Source organism: Oreochromis aureus, linkage group 9, assembly GCF_013358895.1.
Source record: "Oreochromis aureus strain Israel breed Guangdong linkage group 9, ZZ_aureus, whole genome shotgun sequence".
NCBI lineage: Eukaryota > Metazoa > Chordata > Actinopteri > Cichliformes > Cichlidae > Oreochromis > Oreochromis aureus.
The window spans coordinates 24347168-24367234 of NC_052950.1; the positions used below are offsets into that span (position 1 = coordinate 24347168).

Here is a 20067-nt window from a genome sequence, read left to right on the forward strand (position 1 = left end):
TAAGAGTATTAATATGATGGAGGCAGGCAATCTGTGTATCATTACAATGAGTATGCAAATTAAATCCGTTTTGTATTTCTGTGCCTCAGTAGTGAAGACGGACCAACTTCAGACCATTAAACGAGAGCTCACTCAGATCAAGATGAAGATTGACTCTTTGCTGGGACGCCTGGAGAAGATTGAGAAGCAGCAGAGAGCTGAAACCGGTGAGAAGCAGACGGCAGAATCTGAGCTAGACGGGAACAAAAGGGAAAAAGGACACCAGCCACTAAGGGAGGGAAATTAAGAGCATAGACTGTTCATAAGTCTTAGTGACATTGTGGGAGATAAGAGCAGCAGAGCTCTCTGTCATAACAGCAGACAGGCGTCAACACCATGCTGACTCAGTTTATATGAGAGGTCTTCACCAGTGCCCTTCACTACAGGACAGCCTCAGAGTGCAGCTCAGTGTGAAGGTCATTTAAATTACATGCCATAAAGTGCATGTTGCACATTTGTCACCATGTGTGGCTTTTTTTCAACTTCTCTCTTATACTTCCACGGCACTTGAAGACCGAGTAAATCAACCCGGCTCCCGGCTGCGTTCTAGGCAAACTGCTGTGGAGCTTGTTAGCAGTGAGAATGAAAAATTAATGCGGATAAATGAAAAACCGGAGGCAATTTACTACAAAATGTACCCATCTTTTCGCTATAAAATATCCTTAAATTTTTATTACAAATCATCTTTTGTCTGTCTCACTTGTTCTGTTTTTGAATAGAAGTTCAGACTGCCTCAATTAAGGTTTTAAAAGATTTTCTAATGAATTCAAAAAGCAACAGGTAGCCAGTCTTAAAACGGACATCAAGAAGTCACGGCTCGCCAGATGTTTAACCTTGGAAGTTCTTTTTCTTAAGGTGCAGAAAAACTGGCTGCAGTCAGAGACAAAACACGGATGTTGATTTCTCTGTGCTCTCCGGGAATAAAGTTCTGCAGTTAACATCAAGATTAAAAAATAAAGCATAAAAAACTGTGATATGAGGAGAATATTGGGGCTGGGGTCTCAAAACATTTGTGTAAAACGTTTTAAACTAGGCTGCACAGACATTTTGGGTATTCAGTGTAAAGCTGCATACATAAAGAAAGCTACTTTGGATTGATCCCTTATTCATAAAGGGCCGCTTACTCACAGCGGGCAGCTCTGCATGTTGGATCTGGCAAACTCTTTGCACTGGATGTGCATCCTGACTTAATCCCAAAGTGATCTGTGTCTCCTCCCAGGATCAAACCAGGGATCTCTGATTTGTTCAGGAAAAGTGTTAACCACTACACTAAAGAGCCATTATGATGGTTTAACATAAAAAGAAACCAAAATAAGATATAAAATGTGTTTTCACAGATACATCTTGAAACAAATACAATTTGTGTAATAAATAATCCTAATGTTAAATGGCCTGGATAATTTTATGCAGACATGCGACACTGTAACCTAAATATGCACATATAGCGGAGCTTTAAATGAACTGGCTTCATAAATGAAGAAAAGATGAAAATGGAGGCAAATAACAGGAAGCCTAAGCTGTATGCAAATCCAGGGGTTGACACATCTGTTGGTAGCTAGCTAGCAAAAGTGGAGTTTGTATATTTGAGCTTGTTTTAAATAATGCAAACTATACAAAATTTAAATCTAAATCCTTTTCCATCTAAATGCAAATCAGGTGTTCTGTCTCAGTGCAGTTACATCCCCTAAAATTTAGTTTGATCTCTATAAGAAGCTATTCATGGAGTACCAACGCCTTGTCTGAACCCTTGCACAATAAAAAACATGTTACCAGCAGTGCCTTTCAGCATGCAGAGTACTGAACAGATTTATTGTAACATTACCCAGTTGTTCTAAATTAACAGTTACCAAAACTCATTTTTTGGTGTCTGTGTAATCATTAATCCAAGTGTATATACGAGATCTTTACTCAACATGATATGTTTAATGTTAAAATTATATTATTATTTTTAGATTCATTAATTTTTCCAATTTAGTAAAAAAAACATAGTAAAGCACTTGTAAAGCTTTTGTTTTTTTAAGTTTTGAAATGATTTACATTCCTGAGCAGAAATAATTTGAGTGGTTTAACGTTACTCTTGATTCATTTCTGACTTCTCAGAGAAGTCCAGTGTTCAAATAGAAACGTGAATTCAATTTGTTATTAAAAATGATAGTGATATAATTTTTTAGCAGTTTTTGAAAAATTTGTTGTCAAAACGTACGTGCATTCCTGCTTTTTTTATGTAACAGGCGGTCTCGTAAATTTGTTAAGAACTCTACATACGTCTGTTAATTGGGAAAAAAAAGTGAAACATGTCACGCTTGTAAAAACTAAACACTGTAAAATGCTAGAATTTTGACCCTAATGTTGATGTTTTGCTGCTTCAAATAAAAAAGTAGTGTTAGTCACCCAGTTGCTTGCTGGGGACAAACTACTTCAGTCCAGTTGAGTGTAAGGAGAACCATGGCCTGTTTCTGCACAACTGGGAAAACAGCAAAAAGGCAGCCCACTACTATTATTATCAAAGAAAAATACAGGCTCTGGTTACACTCTCACTTCATTCACTGTGGCCTCCTTTCTCTCGCTCAGAGGCTCAGAGAAAATATGAGGACAACTGCGACTCCCTGCATGAGGAGTCTGTGTCAGAGACGGCAGAAAACTCTGGAGAGGAGGCCGGCGAGGGGGCGCTGGACGTAGAGGCGGGAGAGATGACCGATGGAGGCGAGGATGACTATGACGAGGAAGGTAGCCACCATCTGGTAAGAGAAACGGTTGACAGGCCTGACAGGGGGGAAGAAAGCAAGGCACTTTGGGAGATCTCAAGTGGGCAGACAGTCTTCGCCTTCTGAAAGTTAATTTTCCAGAATTATTCATGGCCACAGATCTAAGAGAGCGGGGGCTTCACATGAGTGAATGGTGAGGGTGTCCGGACTGACAGTTTCTCCCTGTCGACCCTGGCTGAAACAGTGGAAGTAAGCCTCTTCTCAGGCCCACACACAGGCACAGGCTCACACACATACACATGCTTACAGGCTATAATTAAAGCAGTGGGCTCAAGACACATAGGAGAGCGTTTAAGACAGACTTGACATGAAGTGGTGTGGGTCCAACCGTGAAGTGAAGGTTCAGTTCAAATTTTTTCTTTCACAAGGTCAGTAGAAGAAGCCAACAAAAGATGATCCCACAAAGAGATTCAATTATTAGGATTATTTAAAAATAATAATTTAGTGGAAAATGTCAAATTCTCAGCGGGGTTCATATAAAAACATGAATTTATCTCACTAAAAACAAACTTATCACTTTTGTCGGTTTTGTATAATTATATATTACACTATGTTTTATACTATATAGATATATATATAGATGCCTGCTTGTTAACATCAGTGCATTTAGGCATGTAGAAATGGTCAAGACCACCTGCTGAAGTAAAGACCGAGAGTCAAAATTGGGAAAGAGAGGTGATTAGAGGTGGGCAGATCAGTCCAAATACTAATAGTATTGACGCCAGCATTGGTATCAGTAATGAATCAATCCTTTGTTTCTATCCTCATAGTTCAGTATGTAGCCCATTTAAACAACAGAAGCTGTCCCAAAGTCCTTTAGAGACATTTTAGGTCTCAAAAAAATCGTTTCAAAATAGGTGAAAAGCTGAAAGGTGTGTTTTGTTGTCTAGATTCTCTGATGTACAGTGTACATTGTTATATTAATTATTGTAGAAAGCAAAAGTCACAGTGATTTGAAGGTCATTCAAATGTGTGATTTTCAGATTGATGACGATTAATCTCAGAAGTCATCACACACTGTTCTCTCCTACATAAACTGCCTTTATAAGTGTAAAGTGTCAATATCCATGTTGGTATCAGCAGTTCACTAAAAGTGATGTTAGTGAGTCTGAATGTGATATGGTTGTTGTTGCCAGACTTTTGAGTATTGTACACTGTTTATCTACTGGGATTTTCCCACACAACCATCACTAGGGTTGATCTGAGAATGATCTGAAAAATAGAAAATATCAGCAGAGTGTCAGTTCTCTTGGTGAAAATAACTTGTTGATGCAAGACTGCTTCAAGCTGATAGGAAGCCGACAGTAACAGATAACCACTTTGAAAACCAAGGTATGAAGAAGAGCATCTCTGAATGTACAACAAATCGAACCTAGACGTAGACGTGTAGTCTGTTGAGCAAAATTATTTTCACCTTCATTTTAATGCATTGCTCAAATACTTGACATTAGCCAGTGACAGCGTAATTTAGAAATCAGCATAACAGAAGGATTGCTTAATGAAACACCACAGTACATCTTTTGTGTAGTTGTAGCAATCTTTTCATTAAAATATCATAAAAACGCCATAACTGGTCAAAACCCCTAGAACCAGTGAGGAAGGTGGTGGAAAGTAAAGAAGGCATTTATATGTTTATGTTTCAAACTACCAACAATTCAAAAAGATTACTATTTCCAATCAAGGAAAATCTAAAACTGAAACTAATCAGTCTTTCCGCTGACGCGATAGTTCCCACAATGCTTATATTGATTGTATTCACTCAGCCAGTTGATCTCAGTCAGCTGTGGCTTAGACGCACATTTATTACGCCAGTGATTTCAGCTGAAAAATAGACTGCTGTTAAGTAAAAGAGACTGATGTATGTGATGTATGGTGAAGGTCCCAGGGAACAAAACCAAAATGCATGTTGGCTTCACCTATTCAAAGCATCCTCAATACACGGTATTCTTGAACGTTTTAAATATGTTTTCCATTTCACAATCGTCAAGTTCAAGTAGTGACACGGAAACAATTGTCACAGGTTTTATCTGGATTTCACTGGCCTTGTTTTCTTTATTATGCTTTATTTATTAGCCATTACCCAGCAGGTGAACATGGCCATGCTATCCTAGATGAAAGCTCCGTGTCCTCACTAATGGAAGAGATTATTTTTCAGAGGCATGGTGGAAGAGATTTATTTGTTTCCTGAAGGTCACATTGATCATACTTTGTGATAATGTGCTACAAAGACTGTTCTGCAGGTTGGCATGGCTGCTCTTGTTGAGCGTATATCAGCAGTGACCTTTAGAAAAGATTAAATACAACCTCTGTGCTCAGTTAAAAAGGCTGTATCATGTCTGTGATGTTAACCTCCTCTATGTGCTCTCCTTTACAGATAGAAAACCACGTATCGGATATTGACAACTGAGATCAGGTAAGAGCTTTAGATTTCTATTTGATCTAAGTGTCCATTATAGCGGTTGTGAGGTCGTAATAAAAGACTGCAAAAGGTTCTGGGGGGGCTCTTGCAGCCTGCCCTCATTAAAGACCTTACATCCAGTCCTCATTAGAAACCGTAGCTGCTGAACTGTGTCCTGAGCTTCTCTAAACATTCGTTAATCATCTCCTAAGTCATAAGCTCCGTGACATTTGGAAGACCAGCTTCACTGAAGGGCATCTAATACCAAATTCGACAGACGGAGCAATAATGACATTCCAATGGGCCAGAACTGCCCATAAACAACATTCATCTAATTGAATTTTGTGAAAGGGGATATGAATGGTGAGGCCTAAGGTAAAGAGTTCCCTGCTTCTCGCCTCTCAGGGTGTGGGTAATGATGCAGCCACATCATCAGTTGGCTTGGTGCTAGCTAGCTCTTCACAGCATGGGTGCGCGGCAGTGTTTACGAGTAGCTCAGTGTAGACGTAGCACGAAGTTAAACTCTGTTAGTCTTCTTTTGGTGTTGGATGACTTAAGGTGAACTCTCTTCATTAGAGGCTGCAGAGCTCTGTTGTTTTTGGAACCAATTTTGATTTATTTGTTGTAACTCTTTTGAATTATATCATATTTTGTACATAGTATAAGGCTACATTTGAATTCCGCTTTTCGATTTAACCTTTAGAGTACTCCCAGCTACACCTACCAAGGGCTGCAGCTGAAAGAATATAAACTATAACGGTCTTATGAACATTTAAATATTAATTTAGTGGAATAATAGTTGGTGTGATTCGTCCATGTCTTAATGACAGAGCACTGATACCCTGTTACTCTTAACATAGCTGGGGTTTTTGACAATGGACCTGTCCATGTTTCTGATGGTCACATGCTGCCAAAGCCTCACTGTATTCATAGCCCGCCTCCTCTTTGAGATACCTGTTTATATTCCCTGTTGTTATGCTGCATGTGTTCCTGGTTTTCTAACTTTTTACTAGTGCTGTCAGCGTTAATCTCATTAAAATGACGTTAACGCCATAACCGCATTAACGCGGCAAATCTCCGTTAGCGAACTAGCGCGGATCGCCGTCAACGCGTTAGCGCAGTTAGCTCATTAACGCATTAGCTCTATGCAACCCCACGCACGGGGCAATCCGCGCTAACTCATTAACGGAGATTTGCTGCGTTAATACGGTTATGGTGTTAACGTCATTTTAACGAGGTTACCGCTGACAGCACTACTTTTTACCTTTCCGGACTCTGTGCTTACATGAGCTTATATTATTTGCCAATAAAGGCCTCTTGATCCCTCTCATTGCCATTGATGACAAGACTAGCTATTTTCCTCTGTTCCCCATCTTTGTGCTCAATGAAGCTAATCATTTGTGTGCTTTTGCATTGTTTGATTTCTAGTAGGATTTCAAACAAAATGAGCATATGCTATGTAGTTGCTATGTAGCTACAGTTTCTTAATGTACAGGCAAAAATGTTCAGTTTAGGCAACAGCTTATTCCCCTCTCCAACTCTTATGAAACCACATTACACTTGAGTTTTTCATTTTCTTTCCATATGTCTGCCTTTTTGAAATTCCATCAGTGGCCAATTCACCCAACCTCCTCACAGCACATACATTTAAAAACCTGAAAATCCCACCCGAGGATCGAGAGAATATATGAATGTGTAGCTTGCAGGCCCACCAAGGATTGCAAATCACAGTGAGAAGAACCTCAATAAGTCATGTCCAGAAGGATTAGAGAGGCAGCTCCAGCTACCAGGAAATATTTCTGCACTTCCCAAGATATTTCTGAGGCCATTCAGAATGGACGAGCCTTAAAATTCAGCTTAATCCTCATCAGATTTACAGCATTATAAGCATTCACCATGTTTGAGGAGGAGACGCAGTTCTGTAATGTATTTTCATAAGTTTTCTCCTTTATCTCTTTAGGGTGAGGAAGCAGACGCTCCTGGTCGGTGGTATTAGAATTCATCATCACCTTCAAGAGACAGGAAATGGTCTGTAAGGGATCAAGACACCCATTCAGGACTGTAAGTTGTGTATGAGAGACGCCGGATCACATTTAGATGCCTGACTGTGCAGCTCAAACAAAATGTGATGTGATGATCTCTAAAGAAAATATATTCAAGACCCATTTTAATTCAGTGGCCGGAGTTTACTTCATGTGCAACTTATATTTCATTGGAAGAACTCGCACTCTAATCCTGAAACTGAAAAAAATCAAACCGAAGTCAAAGGAATAAAAGGATTTATTTGGATTTCTAAATGAAATTATGTTCAAAGATGGAAATGTTTTTGATCTATTGTTACTGCTCTTATGAAATGTCCTTGTGCTGTAATTTCTGTTTTTCAAAGAATTTTTGTTTATGCTCAAATATCAAATGAATAAATGACAGAACAATCTGTGACCGTGGTAGGAAATTCAGCAAAAGAATGAAACATCGCTGCCGTCTGCTTCGGATTTGACTCATACATAAGCCAATAGCTGTGAGCATAACTTTATCCAGCTTTATCCATTTATCACACAAATGCCCTGTGGGGCTGTTCCATCATATATTCCAACTCCTGCCAAGTTTCAGAAGCAGAAAGGGCTTCCTGTGGTAGAGAGCCAACACTGGCACAGGCCTCCTGCCAGGGAGCAGTGCCCTAACGTCTCAGTGCACTCCTCCCCGCTCAGCTTGTGCATCCCAACATGGACTGCTGCTGTTCAGGAGCCAGCGCCTTTCTCCTTCACCCTCTCCTTCTGCATCCTGCATTGATTCCATTTTATCTAGTCGAGCCAGCAAAGTAAGGTTTTTTTGAAATGGTGGAACTTGTTATGATTTTAAATTAAACATTGGCAGGCTTTGATACTATCTCAGGATGAGATCTTTGATTCAGAACCCCGAAATTTCTGGAATAATCGAACTTGAAATAAAGCGTAATGCTCCATTAAAACAACTTCACTAGGCACTGAGATGATTTGACCGCTCACTCGGTGCAGCTTATGAACAGTAAAAAAGAAAACATTGAAATTTCTTCAACTGTTTATGTGGATTGCATAACAATCTATGTATAGTTTCAGCTTTAGCTGAGCAATTATAATTTACCTGATTATACATAAATTGCTGCAAATTGAATTACGTCGCAAGTGAATGGATGTCAGCGCGTTCAGCGTGTTCGTTATTCAAATCAAGTTTACTCTGGTATTTTTCCCCCATTCAAATGTAACCACCGCAGTGTAATTTCAAACAATAAGAAGCTGACGCTGTTCCTGCTGGGAGGAGGTTGTTGTTGGGACCCAGGTGTCTCAGCTCATTGCTGTGTAGCATTCATGAAGATGCATATCGGCTAAGATTCTGTTCACACCTTCGTTACATTAAAAACTTTCAGTGTTTCAGTGTTTGACTAAAAAGTTTCACCGTTTGTGTTCTTGCATTTGAGTCGATCACCTGTGTCCGAAGGGGAAAACATGAGACCGAGTCTATTACACATATTAATTTCACCATTAATATTCTTGTAAATGAAGTAGTTTAAATGGATGATTGTCGTTGTTCTATGGACATTACATTGACAGCAGTACTAAATATTCTAACTGGCCTCAGTGGTCCTCAGTATATAGGACCACTGTGATACATTCATTATTTTCATGGGGAAAACAAACAACTCCCACACCTCTGTTTTGTTTCATAAATCACACCCTGACTCCAGATTTCAAAATACTGTAGTTTAAGTTATTAAAATATAAAAGCCTTAAACTGGAATTTGGATACTGACAAGTTCTTGCTACACATCGGCATGCAAACAGAATGATGGGATAACACAATCTTTCCATTCTTCTTCTTCACGTTTTATTGCTGGCATCCCAGCTTTTTTCTCACTAAAGTTTTAGTTTTCATCTTATAAAAGCTTTGTGGGACATTTTGCACGCTGGGAGGATATCCGACCCATAGGAGCTTTTATTTTGCAGGTTTTTTTGCTAGCAGACGCAATCAACAGTCCTTGGTGAGTCCACTGAATTAAAAGGACATGTTTTGTGAGTTAATGAAAACTTTGGTTTTTTAGAATTACAGAACAGCGTGGGCAGTGAACTGCCAGAACCTCCTCTGTAATCTTATACATTTATGATGTAGTTTCACTGGTCCAGCCCACTTCAGATGTATGTGGCCCACAATGTAAAATAAGTTTAAAATCCCAGAATTAAACCATCTGATTGGTGCTAAACCTCTGAATTATCAAAGGTACTAATAAGAACTTCCCCTTTCTTAGATATGTTTATGATATAGTTAATGTTAGTAAGAAGAAAACAGGCCAGTTTCAGCCCACTGTATTTATATTAAATGGTATGTTATATACATATTTGAGATTGTTGAAGTTCTTATTAGTAGTTGAACTATAATAACTAACAATGCCATGTAGCTAGTTAGCACCATGTTGCTCCATCGGCTACTTGATGCTACAAAGTGATCAGCTGATACATATTCTTTTAAAGCTATTAGCATAGTTTAAAGGTTCCCTGATGAAGAAGGATTATTGTTTGGAGTAACGCTACTAAAAAGGTGCATCCTGGATACATAAGAAGGCTATATAAGACATTTTTAATTCACTCAAAATACCAAATTAGAAATTGGTTATAAATAATTAATATATTGTTAATAATACAAAAGACTTTCTCAATCATTTCTTGATAACGCTGAAACCTTGTTTTTAAGTTGGTGTTCATTGAATTGCTGAAGGTTTGATCGACCCTGGTGTAATCAAGATAAAATATAAATTCATCACTCAGCATTCTTTTGAAAAACAGTGTCGTAATTGCTCTAAAAAATACACTCATCTGTGGTGTTTTTTAATTATTTTTTTGACTGTGGAGAAAATATTGGTTCTCAAAAACTATGAATACCAGTTAATGTGTTGGTTGTATTCGAATCGATTTTAATTGTTCAGTGATTTGAAAAGCGTAAACAAAAATTATTGTAGCTTGAAAGTACCAAACCAAGGCTATCAAAATTCCATGCCAACAAGAGTAGGTAAGCAAATTTTGTTTTGTGATTTGGTTGAATAAACTCCCTTCAGCAGAAGATTTTGAAAATGGAAAGTCACTTTGCACAATATTATAAATACACTACTCAGTCCTGGCAGGGCTACTTGGGGAAAAACATGCATAAAATCAAAAAAAGATTATCCTGAAGCTCATTCAAAATAAGTATCTGGTGAATGATGATAATGTGTAATATTTAGCACTATTTTTGTATCCCGAACATGTTTAAAGGAAATGGCTTTGCAACATGTTTTTCTTTTTTGGTTTGTTTGTGTTGGGGGAGGGGGTTTTGTCTGGGTTCTTTTTTTGCTGGTAGCCTGTTTTTTGATGGACAGTATGGTGACGTGTCAAATATTCTGCAAAAACACAGAAAAAAACCCTCATTGCTTTTAACTGTCGTAATTTATCTGGGTCACTTTAGAACACTTTTGGCTCAACTCGATTTTCTTTCCGCTGTAAATAGCCCTTATCATGTTTATTTCAAAAAGGCTAGATGAATTTTAAAAGTTAAAAATAATCAAAAATAATACACTGAGAGTTTGTTGGAGTAATTGCAGGTTTAAACCAGAATCGTGGGACTTGTAGAGATGTGTAACTGATAACTGTTGTATAGAAATGTACATTTTTTTGTAAAAATATTTTTATCAAAAGGCATGTTTACTGTAACTTTGTATTTTCAGTTCATGTATAAAACGTTATATTATAACTGTTGTATGAATAGAAACTTCATTGTCATTGTAGATAAAAATTTGTGTTATCAAACAATAAAAAAAAACCTGTTTGTGTCATTTAACTAGTCAAATGTTTCAATGAGCACCTGTTTCCTTTTACAAATAAATATGAACTTAAGGACAAAGAAAGCTTTTGCGTTTATTGTAAACAGATGTGATAATTACTTGCAGATGGTTTACAGATGTCTGTAAATATTTGGTGCATCATTAAGATGTGTCTCTTTCATATTCCTTCTCTGCGTTCATTACCGTGTCCTTCTCCATTTCAGACTTCTCATTTAATCGTGATTTGTGGTTGATTATGCAGCGTATGTGCCGCACTTGTCACCACAATGACATTTTAACAAGTCATACAGCACAATGTTTGAATACATGTCAAATTAATGTCAGTCAACAGAAAACTGGACACTATTATGGCAGTTTGTCATATTTCATTAATGGCACCGGTCTTTCTGGCTGCCAGTTGAAATTGCTGTGTGCCTTCAACCGGGAGCTTTTTATAAATACAATTTAAGTGTGGCTCCATGTTTGTCGCTGGCAGGTCATTTGAATTCTGGCACAGAGGGTTTGAAAACAGGTGACAATAAGGGTGTAAGACCCGTTTCAAATTAATTTCCGATCTAAAATTTTAGTTCAGAATTAAATATAAACTTGATTCACATTTAAACTGAACTATGTTTTGCATTCCCTAACTCTAGAGATGTCTTACAGGCAGGTTTCCAAAATGCCAAATGCATTTGCATTAGTATAGAACTGGTAAAAATGAATGGTGATGAAGCATGTACTACAGGCATGTGAAAGAAAGTGTTTTTCATAGGACTCTTTGCAGGAAGACTGTGGCCCTACTGGTGCAGTCTTCCTGAGCCTGCATAGACTGGCATTCAAGCATATTCACCCAAAGTCAGGCCATGCAGTGCTCAGAGAAAATCCAAAAAATACATGATCTGCATCTTATACTCAACAAGCCTCAGTTAACACGTCAAATGTTAATGTTCGTGACAGCACAATTAGAAAAAGACTGAACAAGTATGGCTTGTTTGGAAGGGTTGCCAGGAGAAAACATCTTTTCTCTACAAAGAACGGCACAGCTTACATTAAGTTTACAAAGTTGCATCTGAACAAACCACAACACTAATGGAACAAGGCAGATGAGACCAAAGTGAAGATGTTTTGACACAATGTGGAAGAAAATATCAGGTAAAAACTAAATCAAACATATCAGCACAATTGCCAACTCTGAAGCACGATAGTGGAGTAGTGAGGATTTTGGCTTGTTTTGTAGCCACAGGACTAGCGCATCAAGACAACCATCAACTCCCCCATATACCAAAAATATTCTAGAGTCAAAGCTGAGGCTGTCTGTCTGGCAGAAAAAGCTTGGCCCAAGTTGGGCCATACAACAGGACAATGATCCTGAACACAGAAGTAAATCTGCAACAGAGTGGCTAAACACAAAAAGAATTACAAGATGTTGTAATGGCTGAGTCAAACTTCAGAGCTCAGTGAACTGAAGCAATGTTATAAAGGAGAGTGGGGCAAAATACTTTCAGTGACTAAAGCAGAAAATGATTACTTCAAGTTATTGCAGCTAAATGTGGTTCAGCGAGCTACCAAAGGGTCCTGTGGAAACTTTTTTTCCACATAACTGTATATGGGTGTGAAAAAAAAACACCTACTCATAGCTGAATAAAAACCATACATATGTTACATATTGATGCTTGCTGATTTTGATACTTGGACATGGATGGGTAACTAAAATGGGGAATTTTTTTTTTTTTTTTTTTTTTTTTTAAGAACTAAAAAGTTATCTGACATTCAGGAAATGATGGAAATGTATTCAGGATCTGTAAAGTAAAGGATGAATTAATGAGACAGGGAATATATGTCTTTGTTTAGGAAAATATTTTTAGCTCAGAGTTCAGGGAAACAGAAAAAAAGGTTCCTAGAGGTGCTGAAAAATCCCATCCATACTCAAGGACACTTCAGCTGGGCATATGAGACTTAAACTTGTGTCCTGTGGTCGAGCAGCAGTCTCCAAACTCATTACACTTGCCCTCACTCAGATTAATAAACAGTCCAGTTCTTGGGGTTCACTTGGGAACATACAACGTGATTCCAAGGCTGATTATGACCCTGATTTGGCCTTGTTTTTAACAGGAGTCCACACTGTGTGACTGCAGAACTCAGCAGGGTGAAACAGAAAACTGGCTGACATTATCACATTGCTCATCCTCCAACTGTGAAAAGTCATAGCTGGAATACACTTTCTTATTTTTTCTTATTTTTCTTTGGAGTAAACAGCAGCGTCTACTAAAATGTATAGGTTCCGCAAGACAACCTTTTCACAGTTGAATAAGGTTTTTAGTCCATATGGAGTTTTCTTCTTTGATTGTGCCTACTCCCCCAAATCATTTTTTCCCATCCCCTGTGTTGCTCAAATCAAACCAGCAACAGTCATGCTGCATTCATCCACTCACAAGGGGCGTCTCTCTAAAAATAAGCCCTGCAATTAGTAAAAAATCAACATCTGCTGCAATAAAGGCAAATTCTTCCATAAGGGAGCATTGTGAGATAAAAGATGTTAAGAATCAACCAGCTTGAGCTCTGCAGGGCTGTTGTGTCTGATTAAAGCTCCCTTCCTTGTTAGTCTACAACACTAATGTCCTTGAAAGGTTCGGGTATGTCACTTCCACTCTGGCGAGGTAGCTGGGCAGCAACAGATGGCTGATTTAAAGCCCTCCATTTATCCACAGTAAAAGGTAATGCAGTAAGGTTAATGAGGGCCAGCTTCAATGCCACACACAATTACCCCGCTGTACCAAGTCCACAGCACCAGCGGTTGGCATGAATGCACACAGCTGTTTCTGTTTAACCTATATATGAGAAAACTTTTCACCCCTGCTTAATGCACTAGAGTTTATTCATTTATACACAAACGACAGCAGCGTGTGCCGTGGAGAGAAAGGCGATATTCAGCTATGATAGTGAGCCTTGGGATAAAACTGACTACACAGTTTTAATTCCAGTGGAGCTGTTAAGCTTCTGCAATATTGAATTTTTTATTTTCACAGCTGGGGAAATAAAAAATAGATTAAAATTAATGGTGGTGGTGTTGCTGCTGCTGGAGAGTTGCCTGTTAGGCAGCTCTGGAAATGTGTGTGTGTGTTGTACGTGCATATATATTTTTAATTTAAACAAATCTATTACCGAGTCTGGTTTAACCGTCAGCTCACGTGTGTTCGTAGCTGCCGACATATTAATTTCACTTCTTCGAATTTGTCGTTCGTTGTTTGGGAAGAAAGCAGCTGATCAGCTCACTTCAGTATAAAATTCAATCTTTAAATTATCTCAGCCGCCAAAGTGATTACTGCAATGGAAGAAGGGCCTGTTTAGAAGCAGCACTTCACTGATAACTCGTGCTCCATCCTAACTATATATTTTCATTTCTGTCTAAATGTGTTTTCTCAGTTAGTGTACTGTAAATGTACAGCACAGAAGAAGCCAATACTGTATTGCATTTCAAAAGTTGGAGAGCATTTGCTTTATTGCAAATATCCATTTTCTCAGCGCACTGCACAAATCTCAATTAACATTTATATTATGTTAGCTTAGAGGGGGAATGACGAGCATATTTTCACTTTTTGATTCAGAAAATATTTAAATTAATCTGCGTGCGTTGCCAATAATGTGTCAGGCTGCAAAGGCAGAATGAAGAGTCCCAGTTTTAATCTCTGCAGAGGCTTTAATGAAATCAGTAAAAGTTATGACAGCAGTGACAGATGAGGTGTTGCAAAGTCATTAGGTTCAGTTAGAGGGTAGAAAGATAACCAGGCCAGCCTGAGCACTTTGTGGGGGGATTAATGTCTGCCGTTTTGACAGTGTACACAATTAACCCTTTCCTCCTAGCTGATTCATCAAAGCCAGATCATTTTTTACGGGTTGCCAAGCAATTTTACTTCCCTTATGTGTGAACAGACATTTACCTCATGTAGATGTAGCACTGCTGTCAAGATTAGAAGCATTTCAGTGCTACACTATATCTTTCCAAATTGTTTTATTACCATTGCAATTTTAAGTCTATTGGATGAAATTACATTGATTCAATAACAAAGAACACCAATCATTCCTCCCAGCCCTGAACGGAAAAGTCATCAAGTTCTTTAGATGAAATCAATCACGGAGTAATTTAAGACAGAAAACATGACAAGGTGATGCATTGTGAGAGAATATTGCAGAGCAAGTTGAATTGTGACGGTCAGGGTAAGACAGTCGTGTTAGAGAATACACTTCAGTTTTTCAGCAGACACAATTGTTGCACGAGGACAGGAAGTCAAAGATGAAATAAAAAGCTCATTTGAATCAACACAGACATAACAACTTATGTAAAAATGCTTTGCAGTTTTGTGATTTACTTCAGTGATATAGACCACATATATCACTCATATTTGGACTTTATTTCTGTTAGATCACATTTTATGAATAAACTGCAATTTGTTTTTTGTCATTAAAATGTAATACACAAGAAAGTGAATCATATTCAAGACATGGGTGGAATTTTTTTTTACCTTGAACAAATATAAATTAAAGTTTTTCACCATAAATGATGTTTATTTCTTTGAACTGTGCAGGACAGTTCATTCCTTGGCAAGAGGACCTTTCAATTTGACCATTACTGGCATCAATATGTATTTCTCTGCAATATGCAGCTGAGATAGAGTGTGAGGAAACTATGGAATGGTTCCTGCAAGATAGAGGGTAAAACATGTGGCAATGTGACAGGTGTAGGTGCTTGAAATGTAATAATGCTGCAGACTTCTGCAGGAATAGCAGGAGCAGAAAGACAAAACACATGCACACATGTGCAAACCAACACACACACACACACTAACAACAGGCTGAGGTAGAACGGGGTAGAGTGAATGTAAACAGTTCTACAATTTCCACACTTATTACCCTGAGTGGACCCAAACACCACACATAATGTAAATATGTAGGAGAGTGGGTGGCTACAGTGTGCATTCATTGAAAATATGTTTTCGTCATGTTCTTCACAGAAAGTGAGCCAAGGCTGATGAATCTGATGGTGAAAAAATGACTAAATGAGTCATATAGATTCATTTTCAATGTTCACTAAAATACAAGGGCTGAGAACTTTGATAAAATAAACTTAATAAACTTTAATCACAGTGAAACTTTAGGTGCACCTGCTCACCATTAACTAAGAGCTACTAAATATGAATGTATGTTAATTGCAGCTACTTGACCGAGTGGTTTTCCCTTAAAAGTCTTGTAATTACTGCTTTTTGACAGTAAGTAGGAAAGCCATCTGTGAATTTTAACCTAATATTTTTTGCACAACATGGGGCCTCATGGCATGGTAGTACCACAAGAATGGTCTATTATGGGAATTTTTTAAGCTAATTCATCAGGTCACACACTGATGTTGGACAAAAAGGCTTGGCTTGCAGTCTCCACTGTGATACATCCCAAAGGTGTTCTTTCAGGTTCAGGTCAGGACTCTGTGCAGGCGAGTCAAGTTCTTCCACACCAAACTCACTCATCCATCTCTTTATGGACCTTGCTTTGTGCACTGTTGCACAGTCATGTTGGAACAAGAAGGAGCCAACCCTGCAACCACAAAATTGGGAGCAAGTAATTAAGAGTTGAAGTAAGGGGGCAAGTCCAACTCCTGAAAAACAACCCCACACCATAATCCCCCATCACATAACTTTGCACTTGGCACAAAGCAGTCAGACAAGTCCTTCAGGCAACTCCCAAACCCAGACTCCTCTATGGGATTCCCAGATGGAGAAGCATGATACTTCACTCAAGAGAACACATCTCTGTTACTGCTCTATAGTTCAGTGGCAGTATGCTTTAGACCAGGGGTAGGCAACTCCAGGCCTCGAGTGCTGGTGTCCTTTAGATGTGTCCTTGATCCAACACAGCTGGTTCAAATGGCTAAATTACCTCCTCAACATGTCTTGAAGGAGTCCAGAGTCCTGATAATGAACTAATCATTTGATTCAGGTGTGTTCACCCAGGGTGATATCTAAAACCTGCAGGACCCCGGCACCCGAGGCCTGGAGTTGCCTACCCCTGCTTTAGACCATTGCCGTTGGTGATGTAAGCCTTGGATGCAGGTGCTTGGCCATGGACACTCATCCCATGAAGCTCCTTTACACAACTGTCTTGACCTAATCTGAAGGTCACATAAAGTTTGGACATCTGTCTGCATGCCAAGGTGCTTGATTTTATACACCTGTGGCCATGGAAGTGACTGGAACACCTGAATTCAATGATATCGACGAGTATGTGAGTATTTGAATTCTCACAACATGCTCACAAAAGCAAATCTTTGTGAAAGTGGAAATGGGACTTAATCATCACAACACTGGTAGGATCCAGAACATAATCAAGCCTGCATGGAAGATAATTAATGGAGATAACTATAATAGTTATTGGCAAAACCTTACTCTAGAAAGGAGAAATATTTATTTAGGATTATAAAACAGGAGACTTGAGGTAGAAGTCAGTTTAAGTCAGAATGCATTCACATAGTTTGTAGACATGTGCTAAAAGGGTTATATCTGAGAAGATTGTTGAGAAGAGTTTTGATGTTGATTTGATGTTAATTGTGTTCCTTTACTATTTTTGAGGCTGCAGGCTTGAAGTTTATATCCTGTGAGCTTAAAAGGTGCCCAAAGGTATTATCCTGTAAACAAACAAAAGTTGTGTTTACGCTCTGTGTTCCTCGCTAAAATGCATTTATTTTCTCATTAAAATTTATAAGCCAAGTTATTTTAATATTTAAGATGTTTGTATTGTATCTGTTTCTGTTTACTTAGTGGCAGGCCTCTTTTTCCTCTGCTGTTGATGGTGCTATCACCGCTAACTGTAGACCAGGGGTGGGCAATTCCAGGCCTCGAGGGCCGGTGTCCTGCAGGTTTTAGATCTCACCTTGGGTCAACACACCTGAATCACATGATTAGTTCATTACCAGGCCTCTGGAGAACTTCAGGTCATGTTGAGGAGATAATTTAGCCATTTAAATCAGCTGTGTTGGTTCAAGGACACATCTAAAACCTGCAGGGACACCGGCCCTCGAGGCCTGGAGTTGCCCACCCCTGCTGTAGACCAACAGAAGGGCATAAAAATTAGCAACTGATGTGAATTGCACACAATATCACTGAAAGCAGAGGGGGGAAAGCTGCAAGAGCAAGTAGGTCATCTTTAGGTTATAAAGACTATCTGGCCTACATTGCACCTGTATTAGAGACCCTTTTAACAAAACATCCCTATTAAAGTTTCTCAAACTGCTAACTACTCGAGTATGTACTGTTATGAATCACATATCTGTCTTTGTGGCTTTTGTCATTTCTTTTTCTCTCGTATCATATTTGTGTTGGTTGGTTTTGTTGTTCTGATTTTTTCGAAGACACCTGTTACACGGGCCTAGAAGACCAGTTCTCAACTGCCTGACAACCTCCCATTGCTAGGGAATAAACAGGAAAAAATGAGAGCTGGCAATGACTTGTCAATGTGAAGTCAGTGAAATCATGCAGTCCCTGAGATTGTTAAGTGATCCTTGGTTCCTCCAGTCACCAGGGAAAAGTATATATTTCTGCCCCGGTTGGCAAGTTATTGCAGGAGTTTGCTTGCTGTTGTGTTCAATGTAATGACTGTGCTCAGTCTAATAAAGCCTTCAGCAATTTTGGGTGCACATGTTATTTTCAGCTCTCTCTTTCTCTCTACCACAACAGACTAACGCAACATCCATATCAAAGCAGCCGCAGCCCCAGTCCATGTGTCAATCTCCCGCTCCCTTCTCCTCTCACTCATAAACAAGACCCGGAGATGGTTAAACTCTTGCGGCAGGAGGTCATCCCTAACCCAGAGTAGGCACCCCACCCTTTTCCGATCTGGGTAGTGACAAAAAGAATGAAACTGCAGATGCAATCGGTGCTGTTAGTCTTCCACATCGAAAGGAGCCAGTGAAGTGATTCGGGCATCTTCGTCTCCAAAACCCTCCAATGTGGCTGAATTACAACAATTTTGCAAAGATGAAGGGGCCAGAATTTCTCCACTGTGCCGTAAAAGACTCATTACCAGTTATCGTTAACACTTGATTGCAGTTGTTGCTGTGGGTGGTCCATCGAGTTATTAGGTTTAGGGGCCAATCACTTTTTCACACAGGGCCATGTGGGTTTTTATTTTTTTTTCCCCCTTAATAATAAACACTTTCATTTTGAAACTGCATTTTGTGTCATCTCTGTCTAATATTTAAATTTGTTTGATCTGAAACATTTATGTGTGACAAACATACAAAAAATAGGAAATCAGAAAGGGGCAAACACTTTTCTCTATATTTTGTTTGTTTTTTAAAACATCGCCGTTCCCACATCAACTGTTTGTACCCACTCATCTCTGTGTAAAGTTGGTGTTTTTGCATCTATTTATGCATTCAGCCAACACAGAAAAACATCTTCTTAGTTTATGACCTTTTGCTTGAGGTATAGTAAGAGTATAAAAAGCAGTGAAAATATGGGCTTTAAAAGCAAACAGAATTAGCTGAAAGACTCTAAAAGGGGGACCGCAGGGTCAGGTATTAACCCCATGTGGCTTTGCCATTATAAACATCGCTATATGCACTTAGCCAGTGTAAATACTATTTATACATCTAAACACAGAATGGCAATATCAATTTTGTTACTCTATGTTTTAAGTAGTTGATGCCAGAATTGAAATTCAATGCAGAATACTAAATAAGTAAAACAAGCGATTAAAAAAGTGAAAAGCAAAAAAATAAAACAGCCAGTGTAGAAAGTGGAAAAAAGGCTAAAACACATCTCTCTATGCAGTGAACATATCTGACTGCTGGAAACAAGAAGGGAGTAATCCTCATTACCTATGCAGCTGTGTGGGCTGAGTTATCCCTTCGGTTCTGCACTAATTGCTCTGAATCAATAAAACTGTTTAATCCAAAGGAAAAGTTCCCTGTCACATTCAGGGTATGATGACCTTGGGAGCCCTTTGTGTGTGAGAGATGAGACACGTGTTTTTTTTCCTCCTTTTTTTTATTCTAT

At 38.8% G+C, this 20067-nt stretch overlaps 1 protein-coding gene across 2 annotated transcripts in view; it reads left to right on the forward strand.

Annotated features, from left to right (window-relative positions):
• Positions 1-11095, forward strand: part of LOC116310347 (RNA-binding Raly-like protein) — a 115855-nt gene extending 104760 nt beyond the window's left edge. For both annotated transcript variants that reach the window (XM_039617035.1, XM_031727112.2), the window contains 4 exons: positions 90-206; positions 2611-2780; positions 5179-5217; positions 7163-11095. In XM_039617035.1, the coding sequence (XP_039472969.1) occupies positions 90-206; positions 2611-2780; positions 5179-5211 (320 nt within the window). In that variant the 3' untranslated portion in view covers positions 5212-5217; positions 7163-11095. The remainder of the gene's footprint in view (positions 1-89; positions 207-2610; positions 2781-5178; positions 5218-7162) is intronic.
• Positions 11096-20067: the final 8972 nt, after the last annotated feature.